The sequence below is a fragment of the Paramormyrops kingsleyae genome, chromosome 1 (assembly GCF_048594095.1).
Source record: "Paramormyrops kingsleyae isolate MSU_618 chromosome 1, PKINGS_0.4, whole genome shotgun sequence".
Classification (NCBI taxonomy): domain Eukaryota; kingdom Metazoa; phylum Chordata; class Actinopteri; order Osteoglossiformes; family Mormyridae; genus Paramormyrops; species Paramormyrops kingsleyae.
Window position 1 is genome coordinate 18,295,753 of NC_132797.1, and position 18,164 is coordinate 18,313,916.

At 46.5% G+C, this 18,164-nt stretch overlaps 1 protein-coding gene across 8 annotated transcripts; it reads right to left on the minus strand.

Annotated features, from left to right (window-relative positions):
• Positions 1-1,119: 1,119 nt before the first annotated feature.
• Positions 1,120-16,602, minus strand: LOC111847031 (endoplasmin-like). Of its 8 annotated transcripts, none has more exons than XM_023817864.2 (18): positions 16,054-16,305; positions 14,974-15,076; positions 14,565-14,706; positions 14,157-14,273; positions 13,650-13,981; positions 13,282-13,393; positions 13,061-13,177; positions 12,845-12,961; positions 12,619-12,756; positions 12,142-12,219; positions 11,999-12,064; positions 11,648-11,914; positions 9,204-9,326; positions 8,955-9,091; positions 2,738-2,816; positions 2,184-2,339; positions 1,975-2,058; positions 1,120-1,717 (listed from the first exon to the last, which is right to left on the minus strand). In XM_023817864.2, exons 1-18 carry the CDS (start codon positions 16,100-16,102, stop codon positions 1,691-1,693), a joined length of 2,244 nt encoding a protein of 747 aa, XP_023673632.2. In that variant the 5' UTR covers positions 16,103-16,305; the 3' UTR covers positions 1,120-1,690. The 8 variants fall into 8 exon arrangements, with proteins under 8 accessions (XP_023673632.2, XP_023673638.2, XP_023673630.2 ...); XM_023817862.2 differs by having other exon boundaries at positions 1,123-1,717; positions 9,204-9,449; positions 14,974-15,073; positions 16,054-16,303; XM_023817865.2 differs by lacking the exon at positions 16,054-16,305 and adding an exon at positions 16,518-16,602 and having other exon boundaries at positions 1,124-1,717; positions 9,204-9,449.
• Between the last annotated feature and the right edge of the window lie 1,562 nt (positions 16,603-18,164).

The following is an 18,164-nucleotide window of genomic DNA, read 5'->3' on the forward strand; positions in this document are numbered from 1 at the left end:
TTACACAGCATGGTGTTCACTGAGAAGTAACAAATGCATTATTGTCCAGAGTCTGCTGCAGTATTTTCATTCAAGTGGCCTATCTGGGGATGGCATAATGGCACTGTTGCCTGAAACATTCAGGGTTTGGGGTTCAAATTCTACCCCCACCATGTGGGTGTGAAGAGTGTATTCTCTCTTTACTATGTAAGTTTCCTCCAGGTACACATGCAGCCATGTGAAGTGGCACCTCTAAAGTGTTTAGTGCAGTGTTTAGTTCCCAATCTAGTCCTCAGGGACCCACAGACAATCCAAAGTTTTGCACACGTTTGAGCAAAAATGTGGACTGTCTGGCAGGGAGCAGAGAGGGAGCAAAAGCACGGACCACCTGTGGCTCCCTGAGGACCGGATTGGGATACACTAGTTTAGTGTTTGAATGCGTGTTTATACCTTTGAATGTTTAACACCTAAGGCCTCTATCGCAAAGTGAGTTTTGTTGGTTAGCTAGATAACTTGTTGGACTTCGTGATATAGGTCCCGGTGGAGCTTAAAACCTGTTTCTACACACATAGCTGCATAGACTAAGGACAGGTTGTCTCTGTGAAGTATTTTTAAAAATGTACAAAGCATGGCTTGGAGTCCATCGATCCACTTGCACCATGATTATCACACGTTTGGCTTACGTTTGTACTTGAAGACATTATTTTGCTGTTTATGAACTGAAAATATATTTAATACATTTTTCCTCATGTGACAGTATAACTCAGCATACCTACATATTTCGGTACTTTTTAAAAATACCATATACCACATTGTATTGTTTGAACGATATGAAAAAGTTGATACCGCCCAAGCCTAATACTACACTTTGCTTATGTACGACCCAAGCCACTGTCTTTTATTCGAAAATGGTCCTTTGCTAAGACCATAACCATGTTGTTACTTTCAAATTGCCTACCAAGCCCAAAGGTGTTACCGTGGGGTTAACTATCACGTTTAAGCAGGACAACCATCAGTAAATAATTTAGGTATTTAATCGCTGACTACAGGTCCTGGTCCTCAGCCTGAAGAACTCTTGTTGTCATCTGAGTGATTTGTAGCAATTTTTGTGTTTATAGTCTCCATTAAGTAACGTTAGTTAGAATTTAAGACTATAATTGTACATTGGCTAAGTCTCTGTGCTTGTGATGGGAAGGTCGCTGGTTCAAGCCCGGCCTCAGTAGAATAGCCACATGTCCGTGGGCCCTTGAACAAGGCCCTTAACCCCCAGCTCCATGAGTGCCACTGTAGGTGGCACTACCCTTTGCTGCTAAGCTCTGCGGTTATCTACATATGTGTCTGTATGTCCTGGAGGGCAAAAGAGAATTTCCCACAAAAGTGTCATTATTATCATCACTATGACTCTGTGCCTGGTTATAGAAGATTAATCAACACCCTTCATTTTCGGGAACTCAACTATAATGGCTCCATAACTCCCAAACAAACCGCATACACATTAGCCACCCATCAAGGAACATTTAATAATTCATGACAGTATAATAAAAGCATCTGTTAAATATTAAATTTACACAAAATAGAGCTTTAAAAAAAAAAAAACCCAGCCGCAGGTGTCCTAGTTAATCTCCGATTTCCCCCACCCAGGCTGAAGATGGCTCCGATTATTCCAATCCAACACCTGCTAGTCCTACTCCAGTGCCTTGTGCTCTGTGAATTACAGCTCATCCTTGTCTGTGGTGTCCTACCAGGGCAAAGAACAGTCAGATGGCAGCACAACCCCAACCAATCCAAACATTTCTCCTAATTGTACCATTCGAAATACACCGAAAGATTATACAAAGGGACATAGTCATGAACCAAGTTGCAATTTTTATGCATTAATAGAAGACGAATGCTTTTTAATGCTAATAAGCAATTTAAGATGAACTTCTTTGCAGTGAAACGTTTACAATTTACACATTCAAGTCAGCACATCCTGTGAAAACCAGCCAGACTCACCACTTCTTCCTCAGATTTAAACTCCTCTTCCTCAGCATCATCCTCTACAGGTTCCTCATTTTCCTCCTCTGGCTCCTCCTCCACCTGCAGGGGAATGTACAGCTTCTCATTAACTAGAGGCCACTACGTAAAGACTGCAGAATCTCTAGTAGCGATGGAATTGATCTTTTCAGTTCAGGACTAAAGCTAATGGAGGCTATGATATGAACCTGCTCGTTGACATCTACGTTCATGCTGAGTCGCAGCATCCGCTCTATCCGCTCTCCATAAGCCTTAGTGTCTGCCAGCTCATAGCCTGAGCGCAGGGTGGTAGTTTCAAGCAGCACTACTGCAAGGTCTGCAGCAGTCTGGTCCTCTGGGTCAGCCTGCATGAGAGGCGCATTTGCATTGTGTCTCTTATGTGCTTATAGAAGGCCAAGGTAGTATATCCAAGGAAAATAGAAAATAAATATGCAGGACTAATGCATATTAACAATTTCCATTTAATACGGAGCAAAGAATTTAAGAACAGCAACAGCGTTATGTTATTGCCAATATACTTTTGTCTACAGAAGCATATGTATGTCAGTTAAATCAAAGCAGCCTTCAGTATTAAATAAAGGAACAAAAACTTAAGTCCTTATGTTCCATTTACTTTAGCATGAATCAGTATTTAATGTAGCTCTCTTTCATCATGGCTTAATCATGGGCTGTTTAAGAGGGAACAGTCAACACACACACACGGTGCACACAGGAGAAATTTTATCTAGAAATGACAACTTACTGAAACTCGTTTCAGCATCTCCTTGATGAGAGGATGCCTGGGGTTGATTTCTATAGTTTTCTTCTGGCTTGCATAGTAACTACAAAAAAATTTAAAAAGCATGAGAGTTGGTATACATGGTTCATATACAGTGGTACCTCAGTTCTGGAACCAACCAGTTCGAAAAAAAATTACCTAGAGCTCGATCTGAATCTCAGAAGTCAAACCGTGAACCAGGGCTGGACTGGCCATCTGGCATACCGGGCAATGCCCGGTGGGCCGACACACATTTTTGGGCCGGCCTGGGGCTGTTTTACCCAATTTTCCCAAAAAAGTATATTATTAATATTTTTTATCGACCGCGACGTCCCATTGGTTGATTTTCTTGAAGGACATTGGGCTAATCCAGTGAAATCTCTCAGCCCTCCTTGACCCGCCCCTCCGTCCCCTTTTTAACCAAGGTTATCAAATTTTGCCATTTGAGCTGACCAGAGCTGGAGAGGAGTGGCTATCGAGAAATCAAAAAAGTGCAAGGGCGGCGCACAAAAGCTCAGAGAAAAGAGCAAAAAAGTCTTCAAGTGGATGCAGCAAAATGCACAAAACTTACCGATATGTTTGCCACCACAAGTTTTACTGCTGCAGCAGCTGGTGCAGGGCCGGAGGAGGAGGCAGAATTAGCGATTCAGGGAGATACGGTGGAGGAGGAGGATGAAGAGAGAGACGTGGCCCAGGGAAAGATTGAGGAAGCGATTCGATTAGCTTCTGTCCAGCCCGGTAAAAAGTAGCCGAAATGTTAAAGAAGAGGGACGTTTCATGTAGGGAGAGCAAAGGGCTGGTGTGTGTGTGTGTGTGTGTGTGTGTGTGAGTGAGTGTGAGTGTGTGAGAGAGAGAGAGAGCAAGTGAGGGGGGGTTGCCTACACGTAAGCTTGCACACAAAGTTAACAATGACAATGTTTTGGGATGTGTGTAATAATAATGGATTGAAACAGAAAACGTAAAAGAAGAAAAATGTTACAAGTGTTAGAATTAATACTGTGACGATGGGTGGACCAAGGAACCACGGGAGCAGAGACAGACGAACACGCGCTTTATTGCTAGTCTTGAAGAAAGACTACTTCAGGCACCCACAGAGCACCAAAACAATTACGCATGAGAAACACAGGGTTGTCAGACGCTGAACTCTAAGATACACACATGGTGGGAGATAATTACAGAAGCTAATTACACACGAGCATCGGACAGGGTACACGCAAGACATGGGCAAACACACGCGTGACAATAAGGAATATAACCATTAACAATAACAACAATACAAGGGCTATTTACAACATGCAGGCGGGGCATGCTGGGACATGCGCCCCGCTGGTGCTACAATACAATTTTAAAGTGATAAATGATTGGAGACACATCTTTACTAAATAGTATCTGGGCCAAAAGTGTGCAAATGCTCAACATAGGAAACTATTACAAGACTTATTTATTTCAGTCAGACTTGAAAAATGGATAATAATATTAGCCTATAGAGTTATGTGTCATTTGCGTACAAAACTAAAGTTTTGTGCACAAACTGTGTGTGTATAAGAGAGAGAGAATTGCCTTTATAGAGCAAGGCAATTAAGAATTGCCTTAATTGCCTTTAAATAATGCTATGAGTAGATTTGGTGTCCAACTTAGTGGTATTTTAGCTTGTCATAAAGTTACAGTTTGCAGGTGTTACAGCTTACAGTTATCATGTAATATTAGTAAAACTTTGCTTTGCTGAAATGGATTATTTATCATTGATAGGTAACCAGAGAAATAACACTAGTGAAATGAACATTCCTGCCTCTCTCACTCTCTCTGTGTTTTTTTGACATCCTCTTTCACTTCAAGGTGGGAATTGTGACACTGTGGCCATCTCCCCCAAGATGAATCCCTGAGTAGTGAAAGAGCATATAATTTTTTTTAACATGGTTACTCTCTTCCTTGTAGGCCGCTGCGCTTTATTTTAATTTTTGAAATCACGCAACGTGCACATATATCCTCTGGTATGTCATGTGCTCTCGCATATCGTATAAATAATCATAGTGGGCCGCCATGACAGGGCCATTTTTTGGTCCCAGTCCAGCCCTACCGTGAACGCCGACCTAAGATAACTTGTACGCGCGGGGAAATAAGTCACGCGGCATGTCTCTCAGCGGAAACAAAGGGTAAAGCTTCAGTCTCAGCCTCGCATTAGCTATGATAGCACCGTGCATGTTTACACTAACTGAATACATATATTTAGACAGTAAAAACACATTTAGACAATGATAGACAGTGTCACACCCGGCTCCGTCCGACCCTCATGTGTGCCACGCCCCCCTCATTACCTCGTGTTTTTCCCTGATGGATCTCACCTGTTGCTCGTTTTCCTTAGCTTGTGTAGCGTATTTAGTCCTTGTCAGTGTCAGTTTCCGGGGTTGGTCATTGAGTGTTGTTACGTGTCGTCCCTTCTCTTCTACCCTGCTCGTCATTAAAGTCTCGTTTACCCGAACCTCCGACTCCGTGAGCCTGTTTATCCGCCTGCTCACCCACGAGCGTGACAGAATGACCAACCTTCCGAAAGCGCTCAGCATTGCCTGGGAGCAGATACCCCTCGACGACGAGGTAGTATGGTGGACGACCATGCTGGAGCTCCAGGGAGACCCGATCGCCCGCCCTCTGGTGAAGAAGTGCTGGGCGCTCCTGAGACAGAGGCACGAGCTTGGCGAGGAACAGCTGCAGGACAAGGTGGGAGAACACCTCAAGCAGCTGAGGAAGAGGGCGGCCGCCTGGCTTGGCCCCTTGGGGTACGCCTCCTGGGAGCCGCCCCCCGACTCACCGCCTGCCTCGATCCCGGTCGCTAGCGAGCCGGGAAGGAGTCCCGCTTCACCACCGCCGCTACGATCGTCTCGTCAGCAACGCACACCTGAGCGTAACGCGGCTTCGGCCGGTCACCCCCCCCGCTCCGAAGAACAGCATGGGCAACGCACCCAGGAGAGGGACCCTCCCGGGGTCCTAGAGAGCCCTGTTCGTCCGAGAAAGACGAGACGCCGGGGAAAAGGAAAGACGACCGCCCCGACGCTCTCTTTGGGAGCATGCTCCCTTCTCCCCGCCTGGGAAAACGCCGCGGATGCCGTCCTTACAGGGATGGACCCCGGCGTATCCATGCCGGACCTGCTGGCTCCGGACCTGGCTGCTTCGGACTTGTCAGCAACACTGGCTGCTGCGGCCGCCTATCTGCCTGCGGCTGCGCTGCCTGCTGCTGCTACCGCCGCTCTACCTGCGGCTGCGCTGCCTGCTGCTGCTGCCGCCGCTCTGTCTGCGGCTGCGCTGCCTGCTGCTGCTGCCGCCGTTCTGCCTGCGGCTGCACCGCCTGCTGCTGCTGCTGCTGCCGCCGATCAGCCCGCGGCTGCACCGCCGCCTGCTGCAGCTGCCGCCGCTTTGCCAGCGGTGGCACCGCCTGACCCGCCTGTCCTGCTTGACCCGCCTGTCCTGCTTGACCCGCTTGTCCTGCCGGACCCGCCTGCAGTCCCGGCAGCTACCACCGCTACGCCTACGGTGCCCGCTGCGGCGCCCCCTGCTGGCCGCGTGCTGGCGGCGCCCGCTGCGGCGCCCCCTGCTGGCCGCGTGCTGGCGGCGCCCGCTGCGGCGCCCCCTGCTGGCCAAGTGACTGCGGCGCCCGACGAGGCGCCCCCTGCTGGCCGCACACCCAAGGTGCCCTTCGAGGTGCCCCTTGCTGGCCATGTGACGGCGGCGCCCGTCCTGCCGGCACCTGAACTGCCGGTCTCGCCTGTCCTGCTGGCACCTGAACTGCCGGTCTCGCCTGTCCTGCCGGCACCTGAATTACCTGTCTCGCCTGTCCTGCCGGCTCCTGAACTCCCGGTCTTGCCGGTCCTGCTGGCTCCTGAGCTGCCTGAGATGGCCGCTGCGACGCCCCCTGCTGGCTGCGTGATGGCGGTGCCCGCTGCGGCGCCCCCTGCTGGTCGCGTGCTGGCGGCGCCCGCTGAGGCGCCCCCTGCTGACCGTACGCCCGCTGCGGCACTTCCTGCTGGTCGCGTGCTGGCGGCGCCCACTGAGGCGCCCCCTGCTGACCGTACGCCCGAGGCGCCTGCAGTGGTCCCTGCTCTGCCTGCAGCACCCTCTGCTGGCCACGTACCTGACTTGCCCGTCTCACCCGTCTTGCCTCTGGCTGCACCGCCTGAGGCTGCGCCCGGGGCTGCATTGCCAGCTGCTGCCGCTGCTCTGCCCGCGGCATCCCGTGTTGGCAGCTCCCCGGTCCAGCCCTGCTTTCCGGTCCAGCCCTGCTCGCCGGTCCAGCCCTGCTTGCCTGTCCAGGCGGTCCAGGCCGGCTCGTCGGCGGCTCCGCCTGCTGCTATGGCCACGCCCGTGGCCCCGCCCGAGACTCAGACTCCTGTCCCCGAGGAGGACCTTGAGTGGGATCCCTCGGGGACCGTCCTGTGGACCCCAGATCACTCTCCCTGCAGGGACCCACGCCCCTTAGGACCCCGCCTGTCAGTGTCCCGAAAGGGACGGGGCCATAGGCGTGGGGCCCGGTTCCCGCCCGCCCTGCCCCCTGGCTCGCCCTCGCTCGCCTTGGCTGGGGCTCCGGGGCCGCCTGCGGTTCCTCCGGCTCGGGGTCGGCGGTCGCCTCCGGGTCCCCCCCTGGTTCCGCGGTGCCGGTCCTCGGTCGCGCCTCCGGCTCCTTGTCGGTCGCCTCCGGGCCCCCCTGTTCCGGCTAAGCGTCGGACGGCGCCTTCGCCGGCTCCGGCTGCGCCTCCGCCTGCCGCGGCTTCCCCCTCCTGCCTGCCTTCACTGGTGTACCCTTCTGCTCCCTCCGTGTCCCCTCCGTCACTCCCTCGCCCCGTTCCCTTGGCCCCTGGGTGGTCCCCTCCTGCTCCCTCCTCCCTCTCCCCTGCGGCCCCTCCGGCCGCTGCCCGTCGCCCGCCTGGGCTCCCTCGTGCTCCCTTTGTTCCTCCTCCGTTCCCGTCTGTCCCTCCTGCCTTTGTTCCTCGTCCCTCTCTGTCTCCTCCGTTCACTCCTGGCCCTTTTGTTCCGCCTTTCTCCCCTCCTTCTGTGTCTCCGGTCCTTGTCTGCCTGTCTGCCTTCCCTGTTCTGTGTAGTGTCTTGTCCTTCTTCTTGTCCCTGTTCTTGTTCTGCGTCTCCGTTCTGTTCCCTGTTTTTGGTTGACGTTCTGCTTTGTTTTCCGGGTCCTGTTTTCCCGGTTCGTCTCGTCCGTCGCCTCTCCCCTGGCGCGCCCGGTGTGCGCGCCTTTGGGGGGGGGTTCTGTCACACCCGGCTCCGTCCGACCCTCATGTGTGCCACGCCCCCCTCATTACCTCGTGTTTTTCCCTGATGGATCTCACCTGTTGCTCGTTTTCCTTAGCTTGTGTAGCGTATTTAGTCCTTGTCAGTGTCAGTTTCCGGGGTTGGTCATTGAGTGTTGTTACGTGTCGTCCCTTCTCTTCTACCCTGCTCGTCATTAAAGTCTCGTTTACCCGAACCTCCGACTCCGTGAGCCTGTTTATCCGCCTGCTCACCCACGAGCGTGACAGACAGTAACAGTAATTATTATTATATAATAAAATACATTTAAAAATAAAGATTTCTTAATTATTTTGATATTAATAAACCATTAATACGTTTAATTATAATAATATTGTTGTGCCCAGTGGGGACGGAACGGAGACAAAGGCGCAGACGTCAGGGTATCGGGGAATACGGGGTTTAATTACAGGTAAGGCAGGCAAAACGCAGACGGACAATACAATGACCGGACTGGGGAAACAACCTGAAACGCGGACGAAATACAGAGGACTAATGACAACAACCAGAAACAGCTGATCACAAGGGGATTCCACACGGGGTTAACGAGGGGGCGTGGCTCACGGAAGGCGTGGACGATCGGGGCAGGACACGTTGTTTGGATACATTTATTTTCTTACTTTACAAATTACTGTTTTGATAAATGTGCTTAGATGTGTTTAGTACAGAATATGCTCTTGTTTTATCCGGTTCATTTTGTGTTTAAATGCTAAAAAAACATATTTAGGTGTAATGTTTTGGCGTCAGAAACCAATTAATTGGTTTTCCATTATTTCTTATGGGGAAAATTCGATCACAACTCAAACTTTTCAGCATTCGATCCGGAGTTCTGAACGGATTAAATTCAAGTTCTGAGGTACCACTGTATCTCTATTATACAGTAAGAAACAGACAAGGCCAAGCAAAGACTCACTTTGTGGAAATGTCTCTTCCCGTTTGATAGGCCTGTGCTTTCATTATCCGCTCCATGTTTCCAGACCAGCCATATTGGCTGGCAACTAGTGCGCAGGGAGATTTGGTCAGCCTCTGAGAAAGAACAGCCTTCTCGATCTGTAGCGGGTATGGGTCTGATCAGATTAAATATACGTAAAACAGGCACTTTGCTCAAATTCTGGAAATGAGGTGGCCTGCTAATAAGCATGTCACTCTTAAAGCCTACTACCTTGTCTTTCAAGGCCTTGTCCTTCATCCAGGTTGTGAGAGGTTCAAATTCCTTTTCAAGGGCCTCCCTCTTCTCCTTGGCCTGGTCAGTCTCATCAAAGTTGACACCCTCCTTGGCAACGTTCTGGAAACGTTTGCCATCAAATTCAGGCAGGGCTTGAATACAGTACTCATCCACAGGCTCTATCAGGTAGATCACTTCATAGCCCTTCTTCAGTAGCCTCTCCACAAATGGAGAAGATTCTGCCTGCAAGTTGCAGATGCACAACAGCCACATTACATACTAGCGCCATCACTATCGATTATATTAATAATTGAGTAATCTATCAATCTGACAATTCATCGAGTAATCATTTATATCCATTCCTCCATTTTCCAAAACCGATTAATCCCAACTAGGGTCGCGGGCAGGAACCAACCCTGGGCAGTCACCAACACACCGCAGGGCCAATTTAGCCAATTTAGACTCACAGATCAACCTATCCCTCATGCTTTTGGACCGTGGAAGGAAACCGGAGCCCCTAGCGAATACCCACGTGACCACGGGGAGAGCGTGCGAACTCCACACAGAAACAATTATATTATATTAAATTATATTATATTGCAATTGGGCAAGGCAGGAACCAACCATAAGTTGCAGGGTTCACACTTAGTCACACATATGTTCAATTTAGGTCCTCCAATTCACTTCAGTTTCATGTTTTTGGACAGTATAAGGAAATCATCAGATCTGTCAAAAAGGCACTCAGGGTGAACATGCAAACTCCGGGTGTGGCAACAGTGCTACCCAGTCTGCCACTCTCTCTCTAGGCTTGTACGATGTGCAATGTTAATATCAACATGGCATTTCATGCACATGCAGTCAGGTTGCACATTGAGTTCACACCACCAATAAATTGCGTTATAACATTTACTTAGTCACAGGAAACCAAACTTGGCAAGCTTCGCAATTTTAACGATGGTTCCGTTTCAGCATTACCTAGTACAGGGGTCTCCAACTCCGGTCCTGGAGAGCTACTATCCAGTAGGTTTTCTGTCCCACTTGGCTTCTGATGAGCCACAGCTGCTCCTGGTATTTACCTGAGAACTAGTGTGGCTCATCAGAAGCCAAGTAGGATAGAAAACCTACTGGATAGTAGCTCTCCAGGACCGGAGTTGGAGACCCCTGACCTAGTATGCCTTTTAAAAAAATCAGTCTAAAGTTTGTCACTGCTGCTTTTGCACAACCATATCATTTTTGTCCTTTTTGACTGATTCATAGGCTACGTTCACACTGCCATGGTGAAGTGACCCAAATCGGATTTTTTGCCTTAATGTGACACAGATCTGATCTTTTCAGGGCTGTGTGGACACACAAATCTGATCTTTTCAAATCAGATTTGTGTCACTTTCATATGTGGTACTAAATCTCATACGTATCTGATTCGTGGCCATGCGACCTGAATGTGAACGCTCAGATCAGAATTCATGTGGCTTTTTGCTTTTACGCATGCGCTGACATCATCAGCCTGCACCCAAAGTGGGATTCATGCGTGAGCTACTAACGCCTCCATTTTTAATGCCATGAGGCGTCCCACAGATATGACGTTTTTTGATGTTGGTGACACAGTTGACCTATGTAAAAATGTATCAATGTGTGCATGAGAACCGATGCGTTCAAATTATAGTCAGATACAGGTCACTTGTAGTTTTTGCAGCGATTATTTAGACATATAGGAATCACAATAAACAAAATAAATGAAGTCTAAGTGATGACAAAGACATGCTAGGCTACTCTGAGGCTAAATTGGACATATCTATGGCTAATCTTGCATTATTGGGCGAGTCCGTCAAACCTGAATGTCTTCTTTTAAGATCTATTTGCATTGCAGTTGTGCTGTGGTGATATTCATGTTCTGCTTTGCAATACTGACAGACGACTACATTCTCATTCACTTTTAATGTGAAGTGCTTCCACACAAATGATGCTTTTGCTCTTTATTTGGACCCTCATCAAAAATGCACCGTCTACCTTCTGCCAGAGAATGCCAGGAGTGATCCTACTTCATTGGGCCCTTGAGCAAGGCCCTTAACCTGCAATTGCCTCATCCTGGGCATGACGTTAATCTACATTCAGCCCTGCAAGCAGGTCCTCCAACTTACAGGGAAAATTTGGAGGTTGGTGGCAGGATTGGCACACCAGTCACCCGGAAAAAAACTCACACTGTTCCATTAAACTATTGTGGTGCTGAAGTATCACCCGCCGCACGGCTGCATTCGGGTTCTCATCCCTGAGGTGGGTGTGGCAATGCGCTGGAATCAGCGCACACTCAGTCCCTCCTCTTTTTAATAATCGAGTTTGAGTAATCGTGACACCTCTACTACATACGAGTAAAAACAGAGCCTGTAGGTTTGGTCAGCAGTACCTTTAAAATGAAATGAGGTACAGCCAAGAGTAGGTTTTACCTCTTTCCTGCTGGTCGCAGCCATGAAGTAGATCTTGTCCTGCTTCTCCTTCATTCTCTCCACATACTGCTCCAGGCCAGAAAGGACAGTGTCATTGTGGGATGTCTGGAAGCGAAGCAGCTTTGCTAGACGAGTCCTGTTGGAGTGGTCCTCAATGACACCCAGTTTAATGTTGGTGCCAAATTCTTTCCAGAACTTCTCATATTGCTCATCTGTGATCTTCTTCATCATATCCAGGGTCTTGCGCACCAGCTTCTTGCGGATGACCTGGAGAGGGATTTAGAGTTGAGCTGAAGTTTCAAAGGTTAACCACAACCATGTAGTCTGTCAACAGGAAATGCAGGACCTTACCTTCAATAGTTTGTGTTGCTGTAGCGTCTCTCTGGACACATTGAGAGGTAGGTCATCAGAATCAACCTGATGGGACAATAAACCTGCTAAGTAGCTATTTATTAGAATTAACCTGCCATGTTAAGTAGTTTCCAGTTACTTACCACTCCTTTGATAAAGTTCAGGTATTTGGGCATCATATCATGAAAGTCATCAGTGATGAACACTCTTCGAACAAACAGCTGCAAATGAAGAGATTTAGGTGGTCAGGCCATTAATGTAAAGCTGCCCTGGATTTCACTGAATATAACTGAAAAGTATTGGCATATTCTTTCTGTGTCCATATAGCTGGATATCCGCAATTTGCTACAGGATTAATAAAGTATCTTTTCAATACCTTAGCAGTTCCATTAATGATCCATGAACAATTAAAACAATTAAAGCCAAATACATCAACAGGCTAAAATAATAATTTAAAATAAACATTTCCACGCCGTTACTCACATCATAGTCACCATCTATGGATCACTTACAATGAAAGCAGGTAGTTCAATTTATCTACGGGTATCATCCAAGTAGTTTTGGGTTCCTTAAAAAAAAACCCTACTCAAAGAGTTGCGCAGATGTGTATACTACTGTACCTTGATAAAATTACTTTTTTTGGACCCGTACTCATCAAAAAGTCCACGAGGAGCCACAGAAGGCACAAAGAGGATGGATTTGAAGGTCACCTCTCCCTCAGCAGTGAAGTGGATGTGGGACATTGGCTCATCAGAATCCTTTTGAAGAAATTGCAGCCAGGTAGATTAATGAGTAAGCATGCATGTGTTGATCCGTGAGGGAGAAGCAGGTCACACACAGACATACCCTCGAGAAGGACTTGTAGAAGGCTTTATATTCATCCTCCTCTACCTCCTTGGCAGGTCTCTGCCAGACTGGCTTAATATCATTCATCAGCTCCCAATCCCATACAGTCTTCTCTACCTAAAAGGTACCCATAAATACTTTAATTCTCACTTCACAGTACAGTATTCAGTGGAGCTCAGAACTAATGCATGCCAGGTACAACTTTGAACAACAAACCTTTTTGGTCTTTGGTTTGTCCTCATCTTCCTCTTCTACTTCAGCTTCATCTTCACCAGCATCTTTTTTGCTCTCCTCTACATCATCGTCTTCAAAAGGCTCCTCAACTGTTTCAGTCTGAAATTTTGAACAAACCTTAAGCAATTTGGCTATGAAAGCATAATAAATTATGAATTAATATCTTTCGCAAGTTCACCTGTTAAAAGTCATCTTTCATTTACCTTGCTATTCCACACGTAGATGGGAAAATTGATGAACTGGGAGTATTTCTTCACCAAGTTTTTAATAGTCTCTAGCTCCAGGTAATCAGATGTCTCTTCCTTCATGACCAACCTATTAAAAAGAGTGTATTTAATAAATAATTCCCTATGGCCAAGAGTTTAACAAGAAAGGCGAAAGAAAAAAAAAAAAAAGAGTAACAATGCATGGGAAAATCTGGATTAAAGGCATTTAACAGATAAGACTTAAAATGGAATATAGTTTAAGAGCGTTATTTGGTTCACTTCTTTGCCTCCCCCCTCCAAGTGTTTTGCAAATGATAAAACTAATACTGAATTTCAACCCGCAATACCAGGAAGGAAAAACTCACGTGATGGTGGTGCCCCTGCCTAGGGTATTCCCACGAGGGTCCGTGACCACCGAGAACTCATTCGAGTCAGACTCCCAAATGTGCTGTGTATCATTGTAGTGCTTTGAGGTAACAATGACGCTGTCGGCCACAAGGAAGGCAGAGTAGAAACCAACACCAAACTGTCCAATTAACTCAGAGGTGGACTGGTCTTCCAACTGCATCTCTGTTAACTTGTTGAGAAACTCGCTGGTGCCAGACTTTGCAATGGTGCCCAGGTTCTTCACCAGGTCCTCTTTGGTCATTCCAATTCCAGTATCTGTAATATGCAATACATTCTTCTCTTTGTCAGCCTATAGATATGAAAATTTGAGTAAGGCACAACTCCAACAAGCACCCATGTTCTTCTTCCCTATTAAGAGAGGCCAGTATGAAAAAATTAAAAAGCCCATAGCATTTCAAGTCTGTACTTGTAAAAATGCTACTTATATGTGGCCATTAAAAGATAAAAATTCAAGGTTGACCTACTTTTATTTTAATGGTCAACTCCTCATTTCCAGCGAGAGCGTTCTCATCAGTCAGGGAAAGCAAGCGAATCTTGTCCAGGGCATCAGAAGCATTGGAGATAAGCTCTCTAAGGAAAATCTTAACACAGAATTAAAATTAACTACAGTTGCACCATAAAACATATATGATTCAATGGACATGCACCATCAGCAAAATGTTCAGCTGCCTCTTATATCCCTTCTGCAACCAGCAATCCACATTTACCCCAAGATTTAAAATTTACAGTATACTGTATACTGAGCTACATAACCAGTGATAGCGAGTACAATACTCTGTCCCTTAATTTTAATTTGTCACACTAAATACTAATGCTCTGTATGAAGGAAGACTAGGAACTTCCCTATAGATTAGGAGGAATTCACTACCCACCTCCTTATTCTTGTACAGAGAGTTGATTATCAACTTCATCATCCTGTTCACCTCGGCCTGGAAGGCATGTTTTTCTGATTTCTCCCGAATTTCCTTTATCTGCGATGCATTCAGGCCATCTAGCTGGATAGCCTCTTCCTCCCTGTGTAGTAAAGCGTAGTCAGGTCCACCCATTCCATCCTCTCTCCCCTCTCACTCCACTTATGTCCCCTCCAAGTCACCGCTCTCACATGAGACTTCAGAAAGTGCTTGACATCGCACCCACAAACCATAGATCCCCATGGAAGCTACTATTGGATCAATAACTGGACCATTCAGGGAGTGACAAACAGCTAAGCAGAGGAATGAGGAAGTTCTTTCATCAATCAGGCCAATTCGCAGAGACACGTGTCCCCATGACAACACTGACCTCTGAACCACCTCATCATCAGTTCTGGAGCCATCCCGGCTTTTCCCCAGCTCCTCTTCCACTGACCCATCAGTGTAGATATTGTCTGCTTTAACTGATACTGCTTGAAAAAGACAAAGAAACCAAAGCAGGCCTAAAACATCAGTTATAAGATTTTGCAGGGGGAGAAATGTTACGTGCAACCTTATTACCAATCAAACCAATCCACAGGACTTTCCAGAATTAAATTTATCATCGATCCTCACAAGGATTTTGTTTTGGCATGGTGCCAACAGTTATGTATAATAAACAAAAGATTACTGATAAAAATTGAAACATGATACATCACAATAATCAACTCAAAAAAGACATTAAATGGTAAAATAAAACAAGAAAAAACAGAAACATGCTACAAAGCGCGGACCCCCAAAGCCCACCTCCATCAGGTCTCTGGTGTTATTCCTTGCATGTGTGAACGTGCTTTGCAAGAAACTATTCTGATTGAGTTACATTAGCACCAACAGGTCAACAAGTTCCAAAAAGGGATGTTTACCCTTAAAAGCAAATCACTACGCTGAAAAGGCTGGCGATTATACAACACCAGTTTACGTGGTACAAAGCCAATCAGATAATCGTTTTGTACAATGTGACATGTCCTGCCTAAAATGCGCAGGAGAAGCGTGCATGATCGGGAGAGCATTCTGGCGTCCCACGCTGATTACACCGCATTTAAAGGATCCGTGGGCAAGGAAACGTACGGGAGAAAAAACGCCTGGAATGAAATCATACCGAGTAACGCTTGTTTGAAGAATATTTTTAGGAGACTTGTTTTTAAGTTGGTTTACGTCAGTCTCTCGAACAGCAACTTAACACAACCCGAGGGAAAGTTCTGGAAACACGCGACACAGTGTCATAATAACAACATGCAGGTCGCTGCTCGGTTTAAAGCGATCAACAGATTATCATTCTGCCTGACATTAACTACCGTCTTATCTGTAAACCAAACAAAAAAAAAACTCCGAAAGCAAGTGTGCCAATAAACTGGCAATCTGTAAAATTGCTGTAAGCGCTGCCAGGAAGCCAAATCACGGCTATGCTTACCAAATGCAAGAAGAGCACAAACAAAACCAATAATCCACAGTCGTTTCATGCTTATTATTCTACTTCTTTTACTTTATTAAAAACAAAGACAGACGCTGATTATCGCCTTCACTGCAATACTAACTTCCAGACCCCAGTCAGCCCCGCTTCCTCCCAGAATGTTCCTCTGTTCCTGGGACCCGAGGAAAGGCGGCAAAGCCAATTGCGACACACCACGCGAAATAACCAATCACTTCCAAAATTCCAATCGGAATCTTCCATGTCCTACTTAACACAATCAATTAGTCGTTGCTGTGTTCCATTGGACGAATACCATTTCGATGCTGAAATACGAATCTGCTGTAACAAATACTGTATATCACTTTATATAATAATAGTGCACTACAAACATACAAGTTTTTGCGGTATGAAGACTGCACATCCCTGGGTAAACACCTTTACCGTAATAAATACGGTGTGATTACCTTAGTACGAGTTACCTTCGCGGTCCTGCTCATAATAAATTATAAGTCGGTGCTGTCGCAAACGACAGCCCTGGACAGCCCCGTCACCTTCTCCCCCCATCTAATCTGTGCTCGTCCCACACACCAGCTTTTCCCAAATTCTGAGTACGGAATGATGAATCACTCGGAAATGTTAGTCAATAAATGTTTTTAACTGAATGTTATTAGTCTTTTGTGGTCATACTGTATGTAGACTTGGAAGCAGGGGTTAAATCAGAAAATCTGAACATTTCTGAAACCGCTTATCATATCCAGGGTTGTGGGTGGTCCGGAGCCTATCCCATGGGCTGCGGATGCAAGGTAGGGACCAAAACCGGATGGGGCCTAACCAATCGCAGGTCACACTCACGCACCTGTAAAGAAAAGTGGTAAAGATGCCCCTATGTTCTAGGTTGATCATTTGAATACAGACAGGGTTATCAAATTATGATCTTGGGGAAAGTCAGGGAGAGAATGGGGTTCCAGTCGGCACCACTAGGGTGATAAGGAAGTAACTGAATTGCCAGTGGCCAGAGAAGGCCAGTGGCCAGACTGAGTTACCTCTTGTCTCCATCCTGTCCTGTCTCATCCCTGCCTCAGGCTCCTCACATTCCAGAAGGTCACCCTTCACTCACAACACTTACACACAGTTGGGGAGGGACTTTTGGGGTCCAAAAGTGAAGGGGAGTGAAGAACTGTGCTTAATTTGTATTTGAATTGCCTTTCAATACCCGGTGTATTTATACACTGTATTACATTATATTATTTTTACTGTTCAATAAACCATTGTTTTGCAGAAACTTTTTTTGGCTAACATTTTCCTCAAGAAGAGAGAAGATTTCTTCACCTAAGAGAGAAGACTGACCAGAAAACTTAATTCCAGATGTACCACCTTCTTCTCCGAATTGAAGGACCCAGAAAGAATCACACTTGTGAGTATAACTGGTTCGTGATATCAGACATCTGCAAACGAACAGTAAAATAATATAGGAAATAAGGAGTAATTCAAGACTTCACCTGGTTTGACCTGATTATCAGTACAGGAGGGTAAACAGGAGGTGTGTTTGTAGAGGACCTGGGCTTTGGTAAGAAAGCACCAGTAGGGTTCCGAACATTTTAACCCTGTGTTCTTGAGGCAAACCACCAGTATAAACAAATAAGTTTATACTGTGAAAGTTTAAATTCATACTCAGAACCTACAATGATGGAGTGGGCCATCGAATATGTTACAAAGCATTGCAAGGAAGGATCATATGAATCTCTGACAGATAAGTTAGACCCTCTGGAGGCATGTAGCGCAAAGAATGCGAAATGTTCCAAGAATGTGCACTTTAATCAAGTCTGAATTGTTCTATTTGAAACTGTGGAACAGAAGGGTAAATCCGGGAAAAATGTGTCTTTGTCCCAAATGTTACTGAGGGCACTGTACAGAGAAGGCACTATGCTCCGACTGAAGTGGAGATGGATAACTAACTAATACATCTTTTTCAAATTTTTGAAAATTTCACGCAATTTTCTGTCTACACGCGCACACACAGATGTACCACTACCCGCTCTACATTCTTGAGGGAAACATATGTAAAGCCATTATTATGGCATGGCACGAAGTTTGAAATGCAGCCTTTACAG

Bases quoted from the DNA above. Each gene is read 5' to 3' on its own strand.
- LOC111847031 (XM_023817861.2), bottom strand. From the start codon at position 16,102: ATGAAACGACTGTGGATTATTGGTTTTGTTTGTGCTCTTCTTGCATTT. The intron at 12,220-12,618 runs GTACAGTAGTAT...CTTCATTTGCAG, and splicing joins AAAAAAGTAATTTTATCAAG to CTGTTTGTTCGAAGAGTGTT. The intron at 11,915-11,998 runs GTAAGGTCCTGC...ATCCCTCTCCAG, and splicing joins AGCAACACAAACTATTGAAG to GTCATCCGCAAGAAGCTGGT.